The sequence below is a fragment of the Tenrec ecaudatus genome, chromosome 2 (assembly GCF_050624435.1).
Source record: "Tenrec ecaudatus isolate mTenEca1 chromosome 2, mTenEca1.hap1, whole genome shotgun sequence".
NCBI lineage: Eukaryota > Metazoa > Chordata > Mammalia > Afrosoricida > Tenrecidae > Tenrec > Tenrec ecaudatus.
Window position 1 is genome coordinate 72,695,033 of NC_134531.1, and position 24,397 is coordinate 72,719,429.

At 42.9% G+C, this 24,397-nt stretch overlaps 1 protein-coding gene across 3 annotated transcripts in view; it reads left to right on the plus strand.

The window, feature by feature from the left end:
• SV2C (synaptic vesicle glycoprotein 2C) overlaps positions 1-24,397 on the plus strand; it is a 310,736-nt gene that overhangs the window by 150,906 nt on the left and 135,433 nt on the right. For all 3 annotated transcript variants that reach the window (XM_075541191.1, XM_075541190.1, XM_075541192.1), the window contains exon 3: positions 7,552-7,732. In XM_075541191.1, coding sequence (XP_075397306.1) covers positions 7,552-7,732 — 181 coding nt within the window. The remainder of the gene's footprint in view (positions 1-7,551; positions 7,733-24,397) is intronic.

Sequence of the window (24,397 nt, forward strand, 5' to 3'; positions counted from 1 at the left end):
CGCCCCAGTTTCTTCACTTGTAAGCAGAGAAGGCATATCAAGAGCTTGGCTTCTTATATTGCTACTTCTGGGTTTCCAAGGATGCCACACGATGAGACCATGCCGACAAAATCAGCACGAACACGCCAGGAAACACACTTGGTAGTCTCGAGCAATTAAAGTTTTATTCACATTCTGCCTTTGCTAACTCTCAAATTTCCACTTTCAGTAGATCACATTATCAAAAAAATAAGCATTTTAATTGTAATCTGCATTTTTTTCTTTCTCTCCAATAAAGCTGTTAAGTGGTAGGATTCTTTCTTTCCACGGTGTAGATTTGGTCCGATTGCCTGGACCTCGTGCATATCCACCTTCCATAGGTTTCCGAGGAGCTTCCAGACCAGGATGAATGAGGGAGGAAAACTTGAATCTATTTACAAAAAACAGACGATGAGAACCCTATGGATCATAACTCTCATGGGGCTGGAAACCGGGGCAGTGTTTTGTTTCCTCATGTGTGGTGTCACCATGTTGAGAGCCAACTCACCAAATGGCTAACAAAAGCAGCCACAGCAGGCTGTTGGGTAGGCTCCATTCTTTCAATGGCACAGTATAATTGCCAATTCTAATCAAGCAGACATGAAAGATTTTTCCCTTTAGATCTTAAATGTACTTGTTAACCAGAGTTGACATGAAAATAAAGCAGGGTATTAGCATTTCTTTGGTTAAAAATACCTGTCATGGGAGATAGATTTCCCTTGGATGTTGTCTTCTCGGTAAAACTTTCCCAGAGGCCAGAGTCGGAACCACTCCCAATCTCGTTAGAAGCCCTGGCGACACAATGCTTACGTCCTCAGCTACTAACCCAAAGGTGGGTAGCTCTGCCTCATCGGCTGCCCCGTGGGAGAAATGTGGGGAATTCCACTTCTGTTAGACTTAGAGCCCTGGGAACCCTGTTGGGAGGTTCTAGTTTGTACCACGGGGTCACTATGAGTTGGAAAAGGTTTGGGTCTGCCGGTGCTGCTCCCACATACCTCCTCCCCCCCTTAGAGCACTCATTAGAGCTGATCTGAGGGAGAAAGATATCGCATTCTGCCCCCTTACAGTTTTCCAGTTTGGGAAATGCTTTAGGGCCATTCCTGTGGCATCACTAGCATCACAGTCACTCCCATGGACCTCCTCCCCATGCCAGACCATACAGAATACTTAGTAATATTTATCATCAATTGTATGATGGGATAATATACAGCAATTATAATTGTGAATTACTTAAATGTAACATTTCTTAGATTATACGACTTCTGACAAAACCATTGTTTTGTCAAGTCTGTCTTCATTATCTAGTGCTGCTGAAACAGAAATGCCACCAGTGAACGGCTTTAACGAACAGAAATGGATGCTCGGATGATTTAAGAGGCTGCAAGCCTGAATTCAAAGCGTCAGTTCTAAGGGAAGGCTTTCTCCGGGTGTCTCCTGGTTCTAGGGGGTTTCCAGCACAGGGAACCCTCCTTAGCTCTGTTTGCTCAGTGGTAGTAGATCTCTCTGGACTGTGCTCCTTGGTTTAACTAATTTCATATATCAAGAGGTCACTTAAAAGATAGGAAGGAAAGAAAAACACCAAAGAGGATGTCAGAAGAGACCCTGAAACTAGCAAAAGATGTAGAGTAGCTGAAACAAATAGGGAAAAATGATGCCGTGAAAGAGCTCAACAGAGTTTCAAAGGATATTTCCAGAGGATAATTAATGTAGAAAGAGTATGCAAAAAAATAAATAAACAAATAGATAAATAAATAAATGGATTTTTTTTCCTTCTTTTTAAAAAGTAATATATTTAATTTTTTTTAACAAAGCTAACGTATCACCTTCAAAGTACTCTCCATTACACTTACTATATTTGTCAAATCTGTGATTCCATTCTTGGAAAAAATTTTCAAACTCATCTGTTTGGATGGTTGACAACACCTCTCATTTTTTTCTTCACCTCTTCTACTGTGTCAAATCACTGTCCTTCCATGTCCTTCTGCATTCAAGGGGAAAAAAAGTCACATGGAGCAAGGTCAGGTGAGTAAGATGTGTGGGACAAGCGAGAGATTTTTTTTGCCAAAAACTGGTGCACCGATATGGCTGCATGAGCCATTGTCATGGAGGCAAAAACAGTCCCCCATCTCCCACCATCTACCACCAATCAGGCCTTTTGTGTCACACACAGTTACGCAATCTTTTCACAACCCCTAAATAGAAAACTTGATTAACACCCTCACCTGGTGGCATGAACTCCAAATGTTCTACAAGTTGGCATTTTCAGCCATCTGGGCAGTTGATAGATATCCTAAACAAAGTTTGTCATCAATTGACATTTCACCTCTTTTGAAATGAGAAAACAACTCATACACTTGAGCTTCTCCCATAGTGCTGTCCTTGTAAGCTTTGTTCAACATCACAACAGTGTCTGTGGCATTTTTCCCAAGTAGGAAATGAAATTTCACAGCCCCACACTGTTCTCTTAAATCAGCCATCACAAAACACAAGGTTCGAGTGAAACTGTTCTTATTAAAAAATTCAGTGTGATCAGAGAGAAACTTCCCAGGCGACACCACTGGATGCACTAACCCAGCACAAGTTGCTAGATGCTCGCCTAGCAGAAAAATGCATACTACGAAAGCTCCACTCTTCCCAGCACAATTCCAGTTTTTTTTTGGGGGGGGGGTGGTTTACCCCTTTGTGTTATAATGAAGGGAGTGAAGACTTGGATTTAGAAAACCAGATGGGAAAACATGCCTGGTATTTTTCAAGCTGAAAAACTGAATAAATAATATTGAGCCTCCAGTTTCTATATTGAAAGAGTCTATGAGAAAAATATTAATGATGATGAAAGTATCAAAAGAAGATAAAAGCAATATGCAGAGTCACTGTATCAAAAAGAATGGGTCAACATTCAACCATTTCAAAAGGCCTCATATGATTAAAAACCAATGCTATTGAAGGCAAACATCCAAGCTGCACTGAAGAGAATGGTGAAAAACAAGGCTCCACGAACTGACAGATACTGACGCAGTTCTGGAGATGCTCATGCATCTGTGTCAAGAAATTTGAAAGACAGCTCTCTGGCCAACTGATCAGAAGGGATGCATACTGCTGCCTGTTCCCAGGAAAGATGGTCCAGTAGAAGGTGGAAATAAATATCATTCACATCATACACAAGTAAAATTTTGTTGAAGATAGTAAAAAAATGGTCAGTAGAAGACATGAAATATGGAATATCATTTCTGATATCAGGTGGATCTTCGTAGAAAGCAGAAAACACCAGATAAGTGTTATGAGTATTTTATTGACTAAACAAAACCATTTGACTGTGTTCAATGGCATCTGACCTTCTCTGGCTCCCAAGGTTGATGGAAACAAGGCAAGGGACAGACATGCCTCTACCTCATCTTTTTGAACCCTATTCTAACACCAACCATACCTCCTGCGATTTTCTACTTCTGTGCCTGGGTTTGATAAGTCATTGCAATGGCCACACAGAACTCCCAGATGATGCCCACGCTTATGGGCTTTATTAAAGAAGTTAATAGATTACAATTCAGATGTAAAATTCTCAGGATATAGTTGTGCAATCAGAGCAGTTTCTTCTTTTCCATGCCTGCCCACAGGCTGTCCTCTCTCTAGCCCTCAGCTTCTTGGCTTAGCCTGGTCTCTGCCCTGTTCAGGCAAGGTTACAAAGCGCACTTAGGGTTGAGCAACGTGACCCACATTCTGTTGGATCATCTGTGTTTGGAATGGATAGGATTATGCTTCCAGTGGGTGTTGGTGAAGACTATGAAATATACCATGGGCTGCCAGAAGAACAAATTAATTGTTTGAATAAATAAATTTGCCAGAATGCTTCTTGAAGGGAGGATGGTGACTTTGTATCGTGTACTTTGGACGTGTTATCAGGAACAGCCTATCCCTGGAGAGGGATATGATACTTGGTAAAGTAGAGGGTCAGCAACAAACAAACAAAAAAAGGCCGGCCTTGTTTGACACAGCCTGAAACAATGGCCTAAACATAGGAATGATCGTGAAACGGTGCGGGGCTGTGCCAGGCTTTGCTCCATTATGCATAGGGCTAGAATGAGTTGAAACCAACAGGACGGCAAGTACAACACATGTCTGAAAAGAGATTGAGGTAATTCTATAGATTGAACCCTCCCTCATTATCATGACTGCCTCTACCCTGCCTCACTAACATCATAGAGGTTAAGATTTATAGCACATAGGACATTGTGACATAAAACTACAAAATGAAGGATAATTACATAATACTGAGACTCATGATTCAGTCAAGTTGACACAAATTTTGAGTGAACACAATTCAATTCTTAAAAACATTGAATTGCAAGATTATCAGTAACCGCTTTGTTGATGTCGCTAAAGTCTTATCCTTTGGTGTGAAAATCATTGTGTTATTCTGAGTAGACTAGAGAAACAAATCTAGGGAGACTCATATGTGTGTAAGAGAGAACTTTCTATCAAGAAAACTTCCCAGCCCAGTCCAGATCAAGTCCGATATTAGCCCATATGTCTGATACTAGTCCATAAATTCCTTTTTAGACTCACACAGCACATGCAAAGATGCCAGATGCAGGAAGATCACAGGCCAGTGGGTAGAAGGTCTTGTGGATCCAGTGGCAGTGGAAGCATATCAACACTAGCATAGGTCTCCATGTGTCTCTTCCTCCAGGGCTCTGCCTCCATCAGCATAGCTCCATGTGGCTTGTCAACAGCAATGTCTCATAGCAAGAGCGTTTGTGTCTCCTCCAGGGGAAGACAGGAGTTCCCAGAATCCTCAGGAGAAGGTCATGCCCACACAGAGGACTCATTGGCTACAACTTTTTTGACAGGCTGGACTCCACCCCTTCACTCAAGTTGACAGTAGATTATGTAATTTCCACAACCATTTTAATTTTTCTTGAAAATAATGTTGCTATACAATGTTTATCTTTTTGAGATTGACTAATTCTGCTAAGCATAATGTTCTCAAATTCTGTCCAAGACTTAAGGTATTTGACAGACCCATCAGGTTTTTTTTAAGGATGGATGACATTCATTGAATGAATGTACCAGAGTTTCTCCATCTATTTCTTTAAAGTAGGAGTTTTTGATTGCTTCCATCCTTTGGCTAATATAGAAATTGCTGCAATAAACAGGGGTGCTTTGTTGACTATGCAAAGACATCCTGTTGTGTGGACCATAACAAACTATGGATAACATTTAAGAGAACTGGAATTTGGTGTTCACAGAGATCCTGCACATAGACGAAGAGGCAGTCACTCAAACAGAACCAGAGAATACTGTGTGGTTTACATCATGGAAGTTGTGTGTCAGGGTCATATCACTTCGCCATACTTATTCAGTGTGTAGTCTTAGCAAGTAGCTGAGAAATTCGACTGTATGAAGAAGACTGTGGCATAGGATTAGAGAAAGGCTCATCAACAACCTGTCATATGCAGATGACACAACTTTGTTTGCAGAAAGGGGGTTGGATTTGAGGCACTTGCTGGAGAGCAAAGAGCGCAGCTTCAGTGTGGCACACTGGGACAGATAAGAGCGCTCAACACATAGAATCCAGGACAGATTAAACCACTTGGGAACAATAATTGGAGTAGCAATACCATGTGGTAAGGGGAAGGTGGCCGGCGAAAGGGCAACTGATCACAATGATCAACATATAACTGCCCCTCCCAGGGTGATGAACAACAGAAATATAGGTGGAGGGAGACAGTGGACAGTGTAAGATATGAAAAAAATAAGAATTTAGACTTCATCAAGTGTTCATGAGGATGGATGGGTGGGGGAGGGGGAAATGAACGGATACCAAGGGGTCAAGCAGAAAGAAAATGTTTTGACAAGGATAAAGCACATATGCGTAAGTGTGCTTGACACATGGATGTATGGATTGTTATAAGAGCTGTAAGAGCCCCCAATAAAATGAATCATTAAAAAGTTTTTGCAGCCTTGGATATGCTATGTAGGATCCATATGAGTCAGAATCAACTTGAGAAGAATGTGTTTCAAGAGTCCTTTAGCATTCGCCATCCCTGTAGATCGCAGCAACCCAGTGTCTGCAAAGCGGTACTCTTGTGTATTGATGTGATTGTCATGAGGCCTTGCCGCGTATTTTTCTTCTGGGTCTTATAGTGGTTTCTTCACTGTGGGTAAAGAAAACTAACTTTGGGGGTTACGTGTTTAAATGGGAATATTTCCCAAGCTAGTCCAAAGCAATAAATGTGTTTATTAGCCTCTTACTTTGTTGTACTATGGTGTACATCAATCATGTTCTTAAAAATGAATGGTACTTTGTTGAATCGAGGGATAAAGCAAAACTTGGTGAAAGGTGAAGTATTGATTTATTTAATTTTGCATTTCAGATAAAAGAAAACTTCGTTTATTAATTACAACATGTCTCCTAAAAAAAGAGTATACCCTTTTACAAACCTTCTTTTTTTACATTTTATTAGGGCAAACCTTCTTTTTTTTAAAAAATTTTTTACAAACATTCCTAAGCTAACAATCTTACACTTCATTGTGAGAAAGATTCTGTGATGAATTTGTGAGGATCTGGTATTTTAAAAGAAGCTGTCATATTACAATTTTAAGTGTATATGCATAATGACAACAAGATATCTCCCTAGCTCCTTATTTTCCACCTGTTTCCAATAGGACCACAGAGCCAACCAGGCTAAGTGGGCCATTGTCCAGGATATTAACAAATATTTCCTTCCTCCTTAATTAAGCTGCCGACACCAAGAAAGAATCTTCTTTGGTGGACAGAGTTAGCGAACACTTGAAAATGAACTTGTATCTTTCCAAGACCACTTTCCCTAACTTCCAAAGAAGGACCAAAGTTTTCAGGAGGGATTAGGGAGAAAGACCTCATGGAATGCTCTAGAATGGTCCTTGAGTCCGGCCTTGACCGATGTCATCTATTACCAGCAGAGACCTGAGGAAGCCTGGGGGTCCACTTTACACTAGGAACTTGGACTTGGTTTCCCCTCTTGTCCTGGTGTTATCCTAAGGATTCAAACAACGGCATGCTAGTGAGTCAAACTACAGGATTGTTCCTATGAAGACTCCTCAGGCCTACCCACAGTGTATACACCCCCACACGACATGGCCATTTTGTCGTCCAGTGGAGGAGATGGTACCAAACTGAACCAAACTTACTGCCTTTGAGTCAGTGCCTACTCCAAACGGCCCTATAGGACAGGGTAAGACTCTACTTATGGGAGCAGAAAGCTTTGTCTTTCTCAGAGCTACTGGTGGTTTCGAACTCTCGACCTTTCGGTTAGCAGCCTGATGGTAGAACAATAATTTCCCACCATCATTTGCAGTCAGTCATGACAGCCAAATGCAGCTCAGAGTCTACTTTCTAACTTGAGAGATGGCTAGCGTGCCCGCACGGAGATATTTTTCAAGATATCCTTTCACGCAAAATGCTGAAGTGTATTCTGTTCCTGGTGACTTTGAGGTCACGTGTGGTTTACGCCCACCCTCTGACGTGTGTAAAGCTTTGTTTTCTGTGTGTTGCAGGCAGCATCGTGTACCTCGGCATGATGGTGGGGGCGTTCTTCTGGGGAGGCCTGGCGGACAAAGTGGGAAGGAAGCAGTCTCTTCTGATCTGCATGTCGGTCAACGGATTCTTTGGCTTCCTCTCGTCATTTGTCCAAGGCTATGGCTTCTTCCTCTTCTGTCGCTTACTTTCTGGATTCGGGTAAGATTTTCACCTTCATCTTTGACGATCGTGTGTTTTCTCTTCATAATCATATACATTTGCCATGCAGAGCCGCTCATCACCAAGAACTAATCACTTACCACACTGATGGATCTTGGCAACAGATGAGTAATCATCCTCCTTCAGCCCACGAAGAGAAGGGAACGTGGCCCGTGTGGTCTGGAATGACGGTGTCAGTGATTAACTCCCGGGAAACGGGTCGATGAAGTGCTGTGTCTGTGGCAGCACTTGTTCATACATGCATTTTCTTTAGAAAAGTCTGTGTACACAGAAGCCGCTCTCGTGCACCCTTTATGAAATAATATCAGTTTCACACCATTCGGGCATATTCTCAAATCCAGAGTTACAGCACCTCAAATAAATGTTACTTTATTCATCGATGTGAACTTGACACATTTAACTAGGTAGGAAACCCACTTCTGGAAAATAATGGGTACTTAAAAAAAAGGTCTTTTAGTTCCTAATTTATGCTGAATTCGTCAGTGTTGTGCTATTAACCACGTGCGACAGTGTAGTGTAGCTAGTGGTGCAGTCATTTTCTTTTTATTTTTTTAATTGTAGCACTTTTACTAATTGGAGCCACAGATTTAGGAAGAACCCAGACACTATAATCACAAGAGTACGAAGAACTCTGCTTTAATAGAGAGAAAAATATAGTAAAACATACAGCTGCTTCTTCATGCTGGAGAAGTTCGTTTTCCTTAGAGACTTCTTTCTGAGGTGTCTTGCATAAGAAGAATTCGAGAGAGTGAAATACTGTGAAAACGCTAAGGCGACAGGGCTGGGTTATGAATTTGAGAAGCAGCTAAGTTATAGTTACTGGGGATCATGGTACGAACACAGCTCACTCACGGGCTCACTCCCATTGGGCCAGGTCTCTTTCACAGAGAGCCCGGGGGACAGGGTAGAACAGCCCCCTGAGCGGCTGAGACTGGAACTCCTGATGGCAGTACAAAGCCTCGTCCCTCTCCCTTGGACCCGCTGCTGGTTTAGAACAGCGGATCATGATGCCACCAGAGCTTCGAACACAGCAGAAGACAATGTTGCCAACAGAGATCGGAGGACTATAGTCTTTCTTACACCATACAGCAATGCTTTAAAATTACAGCTAAGACTGGCAGTAAAATGAGATTAGGGAGAAAGACTGTACACCTGGGTTACGTCCTGAGAGCAAATGTGTGCCTAAGTAGACTAAATGGTGGCTTTTTTAATCCATTCTGTATATTAAAATGGTCACTTCTCTGCTGGAAGATTTGTGCACATATTGAGACTGGCTCATTAGCTATAGGTATTTGCATATTCTCTTTTACCTTCCTCTACCTCCCTATAAGGAGGCTCAGCGGGTGCAACATCGGGCTGCTAACCGCATGGTCTGTTTCCGCAGGACAAAGACGAAGGTGGTCGCTGCCGTAAGACTTAACAGGCTCAGTGCTCCTGCAGAGCAGGGCTACGCGGCCTTCTCGGATTGCTATCAGGCAGATTCAACTGGATGGCAATGGCAGCGAGGCTGGCAGTTTATTAGCTCCTCATAAGGAAGCATAATGCATAAGCACGCATCTGCAAATAGAAAAAGCGGTGGTTCGAACCCACCCATGTCTCTGAGGAGAAAAGATTGACAATCTGCTCCCATAAAGTATACAGCCTTCGACTCTGTGGGGCAGAGCTATCTGCCCTATAAAGTCTCTGTGAGTTGGAGTCAACCTGCAGGCACAAACCACCCCCTGCAGCATCTTCAGCACTCATTGACTATATACCGGTCACTTTGCAAATATTTAGCTAACTTGCCAAAGAAAGAAGACACTGCATCTTAGTTGGTGAGGGTGGGACATGTGGAGAATGCCCCATCAATGACTTGCACAGCCATGATGGGGAAAGGAAGGAAGCTTCCCCTCCACAGAAGGGAACGTCGGTGCCAGAGTTCTGTGGGAGACTGGCACAGACTTACTGACCTGGCCTTGATGATGAACTCCGGGGGTTGCAGCCGACCTCAGTGTTCAGTAGATTGAGATACTTGAGGAAAAACAGGTATCATTCGGGGCTATTTGTTCAATGATCCTCGGAGGGTGTAAGCCATTCTTCCCTCTAGGAAAGATTTTCTTCTCGTTGTTGAGATCTAAGGTTCCCTAATGGTGTTATGGGTTAAGGACTGGACTACTAATCAACAGTTCAGTGGCTTGAACTCAGCAGGCATGCCAGAGGAAAACCACGAGGCAGTCTGTTTCCATGAAAATAAACACGCTCTACTGGAAAGTTGACGATGGCAGATGCTGTTAGGGTAGATGTAAGACCTTATCATCTGATCTCCCTTTTGACCTATCTTAAAGTTGTTTCCGTTTTTAATATTTTCTGCTCTCTATTTGATTGAGGCTCTTCTATGTTTTGTCTAGTCATTGTTGTGGGGTTTTTTTTGGGGGGGGCGTATTGGTTTGCTTCCAGTTTGTATTTTGTATAACTTCTGATTATGAAATCCAAGACAGGTAGATCTATAGAGACAGTAGCTGAACTTGCAATTGCCGAGAGCCAGGGTCGGTAAACTGCTGGCTCATGGGCCATCTGTGGCTCTTTCGACTTTCAATGCTGAAGCAGAACTGAAAAAGCTTAAAGAATATTATTCAGATAATAGTGATTTCATTTGTTGGTAAAAATATATTTATGGATCTCCTATACTTTTTAAATGGAGAGGGACAGGCTTGGCTTTCCATCTCAAATGTTTGTCTACTCCCAGTAGAAGCACAACGGAAGATGAGAAGTAGAGAGGCAACAACATTGAATACAAGAAAGAACACATTGTGAAATTCATTGTGGTGATGACTGTACAACTATCCTTATTATGATTGATTAAATGGCATAATATATTAATTATATGCCAATAAAACAATGTTTAAAACCTATGACCAAATGTACATGAAAAAGTATTTTTAAATAGTTAAAAAAGAGAAAAAGCCTGTGGTAGTTATATAATTGTCAGTTTAAGGGTTAAGCATGTAGGGATGGAGTCTAGCCTGTCAATCAGGATATACCCAATGAGGCTTCTGTGTGGGCATAGTCTTTCTCTAAGGAGTCTGGGAACTCCAGTATTTCCTCCTTGGAAGTGGGAGACTCTCTGCTCACACCCTGGGAGACACAAGACACATGGACCCACCCTGATGCAGAGACTCCTGCCAGGGCTGAGATGTTTCCAATGCCACTGGATCCAAAGACTTTCTACCCACTGGCCTGCGATCTTCTGCATTCTGTGTCATTGCATGTGTTTTGTGAGTCTAAGAGGACTTTATAGATCAGTATCGGACATATGGACTAATATCGGACTTAAGGACTTGATCTGGACTGGGCTTGAGTTTTTCTCAATGTTCAATTGCTCTTGTATACAAATCTCTTTCTTATACATGTAAGTGTCCATTAATTAGTTTCTCTAGTCCACCCAGACTCACAGACTCTGTCCTATAGGATCGCCATGAGTTAGAATGGACTTGATGGCAATGGGGTTGGGTTTTGTTGTCTTTATTGTCACAGTATTTTAAGATCATATACAACTAAAATATCATGACTATAGCAAGCCTGTTGGGAGGCAGCTTGTTGCCAAACTTGCCAGTTGTTTGATTTTGTATTCTTCGTTAGGAAATTTCAGCTGTGCCCAGAGACTCCATAGTTCTTGACAGTGCTCAAATCATTATTAATAGGTGAAATTTTAATTTATTGTCTTGTTTGATGGAAATATACACATTGAAAGATACACAGTTAAAAGAGTTATTACATATGCATGTGATTGAATTACTATGGAAATCTTATTTGCTCATCTGGATTGTGATGCGGTCCATCTGACTGATCATAAATTACCATAAGGATGGGTGTGAAATGCTCCAAATCAGTGAAGTATACAGAACTCTTCCACTGTTCACTGTGGACTACAAGCAAAGCGAGCTCTTCTGCAGACAAAGGCTCGCGAAAAGCACAGACTGAACAGAAAGCTGAATTGTTGTTCTGTTGTCAGGTACCATCTAGTGTGTCCCACTGATGGCAAGCCCATGTACAGCAATTTGAAACACTGTGTCCTTCCACACCCATGGTTACATGTAAGCCCCTGGGTCAGACCATCTCATTAAGTGCCTTCCTCTTTTTCACGAACTCTCTACTTTCCCAAACATGATGTCCTTCTTCAGGGACTGGTCACTCTGATAAGCTGTCCACAATTTGTGAGATGAAGTCTCCCCGTCCTGGCTTATCATGGGCACTCTGACTGTACGTCTCCCAAGACAAATGTGTTCCTTCTTCTGGCAGTCCATCGTCATTTCAATATTCTTTAACAGCACCATCATTCAAAGGCATCAGTTTGCCCTTGGTCTTCTTTATCCGTCGTTCAGATTGCACAAGCATATGGGGTGACTGTAGATGCCGTGCCTGGTTGTGGTCCTTAGGTGCTGTTTGTTCTAACTCATAGCGACCCCTTTGTACAACAGAATGAACAAGTGCCCAGTCCTATGCTGTCCTCATAACAGTTCCTATGTTTGAGCCCATTGCTGCAGCCACTGTGTCCATCCATCTTGGCGAGGGTCCTCCTCTTTGTTGCTGCCCCTTTACCCAACATGATGTCCTTCTCCATGCCGGTCTCTCCTGACAGCTTGTCTCAAGTACACGAGACACAATCTCACCATCCTTGCTTCTGAGAAGCACTCTGGTTGTGCTTTTCCAAGACAGGTGTGTTGGTTCTTTGGCAGTCCATGGATGGCACTTTCAGGATTCTTGCCCAGCACCATACCTCAATGTGTCGATCCTTCTTCAGTCTTCCTTATTCAATGTCCAACGTTCACGTGCATTGGAGGCGATTGAAAAGACCATGGCTTGGATCAGGCGCATCTCAGCCCTCAAAGTAGCATCCTTGTTTTTGACACTTTAACGAGGTCTTGTGCGCAGATTCATCCGATGCAAAGTGTCTTTTGGTCCACATCTGCTGCGTCCACGCGCGCTGACTGTGGACCCCAGAGGGAGAATCCTTGACAACTACACTCTTTTCTCCATTTATTATGATACTACTTATTGGTCCAGTTGTGGGGCTTTGTGTTTCCCTTACCTTGAGTTATAATCTACACTGAAGGCTGCAGTCCTTGATCTTCATCAGCAAGTGCTCCAAGCCCTCCTTATTGTCAGCAAGCAAGGGTGGCTAGGTTAGGCACCTCTTAATCCTCAGAGTAATCATTTTGCTTTTTAATACCTTAAAGAGGTCTTTGTAGTAGATTTTCCCACTGAAGTATGTCATTTGATCTCTTGACTGCAGCTGCTTCGACATTGATTGTGGATCCAAGTAAATTTAAATCCTCGACAGCTTCCATCTTTTCTCCATGTATCATGATGTTGTGTGCCGGTTCCGCTGTGAGAATTTTTGTTTTCTTTATCATGGAATAAATGCTTGAAATCTTCTATGACTTCAGCAAGTGATTTTGCACATCGTAGGCTGTTAATGAGTCTTCCTCCCCTCCTGATGCAGCATTCTTCCTCATATGGTCCAGCTGCTCAGCACAGGGACTGAATGAGTGTGGTGACAGGACAGAGCCCTGACACAGTTTTCCGGAATTAAATCATGCCGTCTCCCTTGTTCTGTTTGAACAAATGCTTCTTGATCTCTGTGTAGGTTTTGCATGAACACGATGGAGCATTCTGGAATTCCCATTGTTAACAATGTTATTTATAATTTGTTATGATATACACGGCCAACTGTCTCTGCACAGTCAATGAGACACCAGTAAACCTGTTTTCCGAATTAACTGCTTCTAGCCAAGATTTGTCTGACATCAACTGGGATAGCCCTTGTTCCATGCCCTCGTCTGAATTGGCTTGAATTTCTTGCATCTCCTTGCCAATGTACTGCTGCAACTGTTTTTGAACAATAGTAAAATTGTATGGGTAGGTGATGATAATGATAATGTTTGATGATTTTCTAATTCTATTGGATCACCTTTCTTTGGAATGAGAATACGAATCTCTTCCAGTTGATGGGCTGTCTTCCAATTTCCTTAGTATATTTGAGTGTTTGCAGTTTTGCATGTGTTTATTGAAACATCAATATGTATTCCATTCCTTCCTGGTGTGTTGTTTTTCACCAATTCCTTTCATGAGACTTGGGCCGCTTCCTTCAGTTCCATCAGCGCTTGAACGTACGCTCCCTCCTAAAATGATTGGATACCAATCAATTCTTTTTGACAGAGTGACTCTTGTGTTCCTTCCATCATGTTTTGATTCTTCCTTCATTCTTATTATTTTCCTCATAGAATCCTACCATCTTACAGCTAGAGGCTAGAGTTTTTTCTCCAATTCTTTCAGATTGAGAAATGTTGAGCATGTTTTATCCCTTTGGTTTTCTGTCTCGGTCTCTAACGTTATCTTCTTGAGTCACTTTTTGAAGTCTTCCATTCAATTCTTTTGCTTCATACATTTTTTAGTTTCTTTTTCTTTCTCTCTACACTCAAGAGGATGGCAAGTTGGAAGTCGGGTAGTCAGGCAGCAGTTGGGAGGCATTTCCTGATTCAGAGCTGCAGGGGTTTGTAAGTCCAAGAGAAGCAGGCAGACACCCAAGCTGCTGCCCCAAAGGCTAAGGACACTGAGGAATCCCAAGAACTAGAGGCCAGATTGTGATGAGTTAGGCACAGAATCCAGAGATAGTGGGAGAGGTTTGCCAGAATGTCCATATATATTGGATGTAAGCCAAACTCTCGAGTAAAATTCCCCTTACAACTGGTTTTCTGGTCATATCAGATCATGTCATAGAGCATGATTACATTATCACACTTGAAACTTACCAAATTATGTCATTACATAACTGCCAATGTGTACCATTGCATAACTGCCAAAGCACTGAGAATCAGGAGCCAGCCACAATTGCATACAATTTAACCATGACAGATACGATCTTATCACTGACCGCATTGTACTTCGGCATAGATCTTGGTTTGTTTGTTTGTTTGTTTGTTTTTCACAGTGGTGCCATGCCCTTACTCTTCAATTTGTCATCCCTAACATAGAAGACCATATGATTATCTAACTCAAAAAATCAGTATCAGTCCATTTTAATTCACTCGTGCCGACGATGTCATCTTCAAGTACTTAATTCCTTTTTGATGATTTTCAATTTTCCTAGATTCACCTTTTATACATTCTACATCCTGATCACTAATGGATATTTGTTGATGAAGGTCCTGAAACACTGGTCTATCCATGTCACTCAGGTCGAATCTACTTTGTGGAGGCAGCTGCTCCTCAGGCCCATTTTGAGTGCCTTCCGACCTGTGGCGATCATCTAGTGTCTCACTACGAGTCACAGGGTTTTTATTGGCCACTTACACGCTCTTCTTCCTAGTTTGTCTTCGTCTGGAAGCTCCACTGGAATGCATCCACCAGGGCAAGGAGCTGGTGTAGAGAGTCAGAGCGAAAGGATGCAGAATTACTTTTTTGAGACAATGAAAATGTTCTAAAACTGCCTGTTGTGGTGCTTGAATCACACACCATTGACTTGTACACTCTGAATGGGTGAATGTATGGTAGGCAGGTGGATTACATCTCAAAGAAAACTCTTACAAAGTGTACATGACAGAGGGAAAATGTCAGATACTGTTTAGGAACATTCATTCATAGTCTGGAATTTTCTGTGCTCTATCGCCACCCATACATCAGTTTGTCAGATGGTAGTGGTTTACATGTTGCTATGATCCTGGAAGATATGGCACCAGTATTTCAAACCCCAGCCTCAGCATCCATCGCGGGCACGTCTCAGTGGAGCTTTCAGACGGAAAGACTGGCTTGGGAGCTACTTCAAAAACTAAGCACTGAAAATCGTATGTCTAACAACAGAATATTGTCTAATATGTTTCTGGGAGATGAGCTCTCCTGGGTTGGAAGACTCTCAAGATACACAATGGCGGCGGCAGCAGACTCAAGCCTAGCAACCCTCGTGAAGGTGGCGCGCAGGACTGAGCAGTGTTGTGATGTTTCTGTGTATTTGCCAGCACTCACAGCTGACTCCTTGACAACTAATGACATTTTCTCTGTATTCTTCCTCCCATTCACGTTGCTAAGCTAGTCTTAGCTCATTGCCTCACAATGGTAGCAGAGGGAGAAAGGACAGAGGATCTCTTTCCAGCTATTAAATTTCAAGTCTAACCCATGCGGGAACTGGAAAAGAGAATGCACAGACAGTGGGAAATAGAAAGCATAAAGCATGGATTGAGGAGAAAATGGGCCCAGCCAAAGAAAGCACCCTGCTGTCCACAGTACATGGAGATCTCCTAGGCCAGGGGAGGGAGGGGGCGTGGTGAGCGGGAGAAATCATAGGAATGTAGTCCCTCAGGATGAGGCTGAGCCCATGTGACCAACCATCCACAGAGTGCCGTGGGATCCGGGAGCTGAGGGGCCCCAACACATGAAGTTGGTAAGGAAAGTAAAGGAAGTTGTTTTTCATCTTGGTCTGAGTTGATGAGCTGCTCTGCCTAGATGTGTTTGTGCAGCGCCACCTGAATGATGGCAGGTGGGGTTCACCTGGGTACTCTGGGGTTCACCTGGGTACCCTGGTCTCTGGGTCTCTGGCAATCACAGACAAATCTCCGTTCTCCGTCATTCCGTTCCAGTGAAACTTAAAAAGCACTGTAGCCCCTACCCTACCCCTGTAGCCATGCATGGCTGTCCTAGGAGATCCATTAGCCTTTGCCTCAAGTTGCTTACTTTTGAGTAGGAGAGGGAAGATACACAGTGTACACACACACACACACACACACACACACACTACTAAACAAGTGTGAGGCTCCAAACAAGATGTAGAACAAGGAGTTGGGGAGACGCAGAGGAAGAAAACAAACAAGACTAATTGCCACTCAAAGGCTCTTCTAGTCTCTAAAGGCTTATAATATGCAGAGCCTTTCCACTCCCATCACCTTGGAACTCAGGATCTCTACTGACACTTGATAGATAATCTTTGTAGCGCTCCATACTGAGACGCATGCCAAAGTGTTGTGATGTCCATCCTGGGGACTTTAAAAAAGAGATCGCATTACATCTAAGTTAAACGGTTCCCTCCATCAAGATCTGAGCTGGTTTTTAAATTGAGGAATCCTGTGTGCTCAAGGGAAGAAAAAGTTCCCAAACTGTGGGGATCTTTCCGTCAGGGGCCTTTGATGCTCTGGCCTCCTGCCTCTCCAATCCTTTCTCAGGAGCTTCACGTTCGCTGTCCTTTCTGTTCCAAAGATTCTTTTGTGCCGGATCCTCAGCACTCTGACCTTCTCTGGCATCACTCCGCTCAGTAACCTTCATCATAATTATTTTCTTCTATCCATGCCTTAAATAAAATGTTTTAAAAGTTTACTTTGTAATGTATCAATTTCTATGCTCCTGCTACATGTAAATCCCAGGCAGGGACAGTCTGTCTGGTTGCAATTGTATCAGCAGCAGCTCCTACTGTCCCCAGCCCAGTGTGCACACCTGTGAACATATACTGGCGGCCCCACTGGTGGCTTCCTCTGCTGCTGTGTGTCCACGCCTTCCGCCCACTGACTCCAGAGCAGGACGATTGTCTGTGTCCTATGAGCAAGTCCCTCATTCTGCAGACGAAGATTCAGTGGCAGAACTAAGACGCACACAGCTACGGATTGAGGTGCACTTCGTGTCTTTTTAAACGAGCAGACCTATACATCTTTCTGTCAGTGTCCAAGATGTACAGATGTCTTAATGTAGCTGGTGTAGTGGTGACCCATTGGGGAGCGATCCACCAGGCCAGCAGTTCAAACCCACCAGGGCTCTGCAGGAGAATGAGGGGCTTTCTACTTCCTTGTCCAGTGGGGTTGCTGGGAGATGGCGGTGAGTTTGGTTTCTTTGGTCTTTCGGGTTGATTTAAGTGGTGCAAAAGGTTAGCACTCAGTTGTTCACCAAAAGGTTGGAAGTTCGAGTTCATATGGAGATACACCTGAGAAAAGACCGAGCAATCTAGTTTTCTGTGTTTTTAATCAGCCATTGGAAACACAGTTCTGCCCTGACACACATGAGGTCACCATGAGTTGAATTTGACTTCACAGCAAATAGATGTTTTTAAATTTTGATTCTATCACAAATGCCATTGGTCCAACTCACTGCCTGGCAGAAGAATGGTGGTTAGCACTAGAGCGCGGTTCTGAACCTTCCTAAGGCCGCGACCCTTTCAGACAGTTCCTCACATTGTGGTGACCTCAACCATAAAATTATTTTCGTTGATACTTCATGACTGTCATTTTGCTACTGTTATGAATTGGGTGACCCCTGTGGAAGGGTCGTTCGACCCACAGGTTGAGAACCGCTGCTCTAGATTATACAGTTTACGCAGACTGGAAGGAAATCTAGCCTGAGACTAAGATCTATTCAGATATTTTTATTTCATTGTTTCTAAAAGTGCTTCCTCTTTATTCCCCGCACATCATCTTAGAAACATAACTACATCCCGGTTAGAACTAGAAATATTCTGCATAACTTTAAATATTTATTCAGCGCAAAGGATGTGATTCCTGCCAGAGACAGCAGCGTTTCGTGGGAGCCAGAAAGAGAACATCTCCCATTGCTCCTCCGCCTCTCACTTTCCTAAGTGAATCTCGCACTAAGCTTGCAGCCCGAACCTCCCCTCCGAGGCTGCTCACAATGAGAAAGATGGGAAATGGAGTTGGCACCGTTGATTCATTTTCATTGGCCCCAGAATGAAATTATTTGTTTCCAGTCACTGCTACTTCTCGGGCTTTGGAGGCCAAGCCATGTCAGAGTGGGAGCGTCTCCCCAAGGGTCTGGCACGTGGCTAAGCACGAAGGTCAGGAGGACAGTGTCACCACCACAGAAATGACAGCGCGATGCCGATGGGTCTGAGTGCTGTCGGGGAACAGGGTCACGATTCCCAGGACAATCATCTGAAGATGGCCAATGATCGCTTGTCGATGGAGCCTTGAAAACCGAACCCTTCGAATCATCCCTCATATGTATTTGCAGTGTCTTTTTATTAACTGTTATTAGAATAACAAGAATACATTGACTTCGTAGAGTCTAACAAGCACGTTATAGGTAGCACTCCATTCTTTACCACTCCATTTAAAATAAGAAAGTTTGCAAAATGAATCTTCTTGCTTGAACTCGAAAATTGAGGCACACATAACGTGATTTACCAAATATCCAACAGATCCGCCCCACCCACCACGCCAGCAGGCATCTTCTTTTTTTTAAAAAACATTTTATTAGGGGCTCATACAACTCTTATCACAATCCACACATATACATACATCAATTGTATAAAGCACATCCATACATTCTTTGCCCTAATCACTCTCAAAGCATTTGCTCTCCACTTAAGCCCTCTGCATCAGGTCCTCTTTTTTTTCCCCTCCCTCCCCGCTGCCCCCTCCCTCATGAGCCCTTGATAATCCACCGATTGTTATTTTGTCATATCTTGCCCTATCCGGAGTCTCCCTTCCCCCCCTTCTCTGCCATCCATCTCCCTGGGAGGAGGTCACATGTGGATCCTTTTAATCAGTTCCCCCTTTCCAACCCACTCACCCTCCACTCTCCCAGCATCGCCCCTCACACCCCTGGTCCTGAAGGCATCGTCCACCCTGGGTTCCCTGTGCCTCCAGCTCCCATATGCACCAGTGTACAACCTCTGCCCTATCCAGTCCTGCAAGGTAGAATTTGGATCATGGTAGTTGGGGGAGGAAGCATCCAGGATCTGGGGGAAGGCTGTGTTCTTCATCGGTACTACATCCCACCCTGACTGACCCAACTCCTCTCCTCTATGAGGGGATCTCCAGTGGTCGACATTTGGGCCTCGGGTCTCCACACAGCACTTTCCCCCTTCATTCATATATACCATAGTGAATGAAGGGAGAAGTGCATATATATATGGTATATAAGTGGTAGATATATATATATATATATATACCATATATATATTCTTTTTTTTTTTTTGCATGATGCCATATACCTGGTCCCTTTGGCACCTCGTGATCGCACCGGTTGGTGTGCTTCTTCCATGTGGGCTTTATTGCTTCTGAGCTAGATGGCCGCTTGTTCACCTTCAAGCCTTTAAGACCCCAGCCGGGCACCATCAGCTTTCTTCGCCACATTTGCTTATGCACCCGTTTGTCTTCGGCAATCGTATCATGGAGGTGTGCATCCAATGATATGATTTTTTTTGTTCTTTGACAGGCATCTTCTTTTTACTCTAATTCTGAACTACAAGATTTCCTCTTCAAAGTATTCTTTCTCTGAAGCCAAGCTTTACTTTCTTATCATATTAGAAAAATTCAGACTCACTTAAAATTTGCAAGACTTTAAAAAATCGTGTTTTAGGTGAAAGTTCGCACAGCAGATTAGATTCCCATAAAATGATTGTTACACAAATTGTTCTGTGACATCGGTCACAACCCCTATAAGGTGCCAGAGCTGACACTTTTGTGCCACCTGCCTCATTCTGTCCCTCCACTTGCCCTGCCCTCCTTCCCTGCTCATCGGTGCTGTTGCATAAAGACGGGCAGTTTGGTCCCCAATGGTGGATAGTGTAAAGGAGCCCAGACTTCCCAGATGCTACTGATTATTTTATAGGCCAATCTATTATTTGACTGGAAGGCGAGCTCCGGAAATGGCTTTCAGTTCCCGATTAAAGGGTCTCCTAGGACCATAGACTTATAAGAACTTCCAACCTAAAAGTTGACCTTTTGATGTACTTTATTTCCCAATAAAGTTTGGGGAAAGTATTATTGATCCCAAGAGAAAGGAAAAGAACAAAACCTCCTGTATACATACATTTCTAGAATTGACTTCATGAGCTTCCTCGGGAACTGGTGTTCCTCATACTCATTCCTCTAACAACCCCTGACTGCAGCGCCTAGCATCTGCTGGGTGAAGATGGATGGAGGGCTGATGGGTGGATGGATGGATGGAAGTCAGAGGATGCAATAGCAGAGCAAACTTTGAGGAATTGAATTGAATCTGACGTTTTCTTAGCAACACATTGTTTTTATCCTAATTGTATGATTACAAATTAATATTTTTTCAAATAGCAGTTTTACCCAGTCTTTTATTTATCAGTTATATGACATTGAGACAATGTCAACCGCCTGCATCAAAGGATAGGTGTTTGGATTGTTTTAGAAATTGTGGCTTGGGAGGTTCCTGGGACTAAGGTTACCTTTAGCGATGCCGCAGTTCGGGGAGATTCCCGTACTTGATTTGCTTCTTGACTCGGTTACCAGCGCATGGCCTTCCCTGGTTTCTGACTCAGCTATTCATCTCAAGCCTGTGTCTTCTGATCAGCACAGCAGCCTCGTCTTCTTTGCTCCCCACCTAATTCAGAGCCCATCTCATCTGTGTTCTTTCACTTAAACCTCGGCATAACCTCAAGGTCTGTGGATATCTGTTCACTTTGCTAAATCAGAGTTCATCAAAGGTCCATCTTTTGTTAGGCTGCTTCTTTTGTTTCTAGGTCCATTTTAAAACATAATGACTTAGTTCAGAATCGCCATGCCATTTGCCTGGCAGGTCAACCTCGGCCTCCTTTTTTGTTGATCCCAAGTGGGAACTGCAAGAATATCTTTTCCTGTAAGTTGCTTGAACTTGTGATTCCTGACATAGACGAGACCATTCACTATTCATTTCTTTCTAAACTAATAACACTTGTCTTAATGAGAATGGCCTAGAGTCAGCTCTTGGTGAACCCCGTCCTCTTAACTATTTTCTGGATGAAGCCCATGACTTTACAATCATTGTCCAGCTTTCTCCTTAACTATGTTCTTTACATAATGACCCACTTCCAGTGGAAATGGGGAAGGGGAGACTGAGGTAACTGCACGGTGAAATGCATTAGAGTGAAATTATTCTTTGATACATGCTCACTGAAGGCTTAAAGCAGAACAGAATCATTCAATAGAATCTCTCCTCAGGACAAGCAGTCATCAGAAATCCTGAAATACCTCCATGAAAATGCCAAGCGTCAAGTCAATTTAAGTACAGTTACGCTTTTATCTCTAGCCTCCTGTTCATGACAGAAATCTGAGCCTTCTCCATCTCTGGCTGAATAGCCAGCTTAAAGCAGAGGGATGCGGCACAGGGCACAGTCAACGCACTCCTGAGCCGCTCCTCTTAATTGGGGCGGTCTGAAGGGAGACAGTGGACTGTGCAGAGATTAGGGCACTCAGCCTCCAGATTTCTCAATGGGCTTTGTGCAGACAGAATACTGGGTGTCCTCCCTCAGCCCGCTGGCCTGAGCTTAACTTGTCCCATGTTTTGTAACAGTGAAGGAATTTAACACGGCATTTGCTTTACACAATCTCCAATGTGTGGATTTGTCTCAGATCGTTGCAGGAAGAAGAATTTCAATAAGTTCCATGATAGTTAGCAGATACTGAATACTGAGTCATAGGCAGACTTACTGAGGTTTTGTGTATGTGTATGTGACTGTGTCCATGTACACATGTAAAAGGGAGGTTGTAGTGTATTCGACTGTTTCAGTATAGAAGTTTGTAGTTTTCTGCATGTCTATAATTAAAGTTGCAAAAGGTTAAAATGGATATTATTTAGGGAATAAGCCCAACTCTAAAACTCCAAATAGCAACATCTATTTCATTTGTGCCAATTCAGTGACTTTGAATCCGTATGCCTTTTTATTTAACATGTAATGAAGAAATGATACAATGCTAAATTCTGACAAATCTTCTAACAATACAGAGTGTGGGTTCAATTATTATTCCCTTTGGATGTTCCATCAGAAGCGATAATTAAAATTTGACATTTTTATGCCACCCAATAAAATAGGCACTATCCGATCCTGAGATAAATTTTTTTATAAACCACCCTGATCTGATTGCTCTGTTAATGTAAACATTCCATCAAAGTGGACTTGAATGGATTTCAACAGACTAACTGATCATTATGAGTCAAAAAGATTTTCGTGTTAGTTGAATTTAGTTGTGTTAACCATCAGAGAGTGTAGAGAAAATAGTAACCGTTTTGTGCCTTACAGTATGGATTTTTTGACATAAACAAATTCTATTTTCCATACTTAATTCACGGGAAGAGGTTCTCAGTTTCCCCACTGTTGGTCTTTTGCACCAGCAGTTCTTTGCTGTGGGGCGCCCAGTGCACTGCTTGATGGCAGAGGCGCCTCCCCTTCCCCAGGCCCTACTCCCACACCCATTGTAAAAACTAAAGGTATCTCCAGACATTTCCAAATGTGCCTTGAGACACAAAATCACTTCTTTAAAACAAGACCCACTGCCATGGGCCCATTCTGACTCACAGCAGTCCTGCAGGACAGAGAACTCATTAACTCATTAACCACCTGCAATATGCAGATGACACAGTCTTAGCTGCTGAAAGCAAAAATGATTTGAGGCGCCTACTGGTGAAGAACAGAGACTGCGGCCCTCACCTCACAGTGAAGAAAACAAGGATCTCACAGCTGGACTGATAGCAATGTCATGATAACCCGAGACAGGTTGACATCATCAAGAATTTCATTGTACTTAGATCCATGATCAGTGCAGCCGCCAAGAAGTTAAGCAGTGTCTGATTGCACTGGGGAAAAATCTTCAACAAAAGACTGCTCTTTGGTTTTGAACACCTTATTTATTTACGTTTCATGTAGTTGCATGTGTCACCACTTTTTGATGTAGCAGGTGACCTGGGCACTACATACATGTCTACTCACAAGCTTAGCCTAGTGACTTGGAGCTGCCTTGACGGTAGGCATAGGATTTTGCTACTCCAAACAATAATTTTCTTTTTTGGAAAACAAGCCCTCTGGATACTGAGTCCCACTGAGTTGGTTCCATATCACACACCGATTTCTAAGATCTAGTACATGCACCAGAGGGAAATACAGGGCATAGCCTTCTTGGAAATAAGACCCTCTTAGAAATGATGAAATTCAAGGTGCTTTCACGAAGATTTCTCTTAGGCACACACACTCAACATTTCAGTGAAAAAAATTGGTTTATTAAAAAAAAGAAATCACTGCCATTGAGTCAATACTAAGGCCCTATGAACTGCCAAGACAGAAACTCTTTACAGCAGTAGAAAGCCCCATATCCTTCCCCCTGCGAGGAGGGCCAGCTGGTGGTTTCAAACTGCTGACCGTGCTATTAGCAGACCAACACATGACCACTACACCATCAGGTTTTTTTTCATCTAGTTTACTGCTTAATAGCAGTAAGAATCTGCTTAATAGCCAAGACTTTAGACTATAGTGTTGTTAACATTATGTAACATTAGTTACCTTACGACCAGTGTCAGCCCATTAAATAAGCCATTGTGAAAATAGAACCGAATTACTAGCTGCTTTCAGGGCCGACAGTCTCACAGTTTCACTTAGAAGTAGAAATCTTATCCCCCTCCATGATAGTCATGCCATACCAATTTTTTAAATGTTAACAAAAATAAAGGGAAAAAATTTTGAAAATATATTATCAGAGGAAATTCAGGGAAAGCATTTAACCACATCTATGAGTTAGTTGACTTCTTTAAAAATTTTTTAGTTAAAATCTCTCCCTACAAGCAGACTCTTGGTCCACTTCTTCCCTGCATGATGTGTCATCACCCCCTATTAGGGCTGGCATTTCTTCCGTGACAGCAGCGCTGGTTGGCAGCAGCAGGGTTAACGTCATC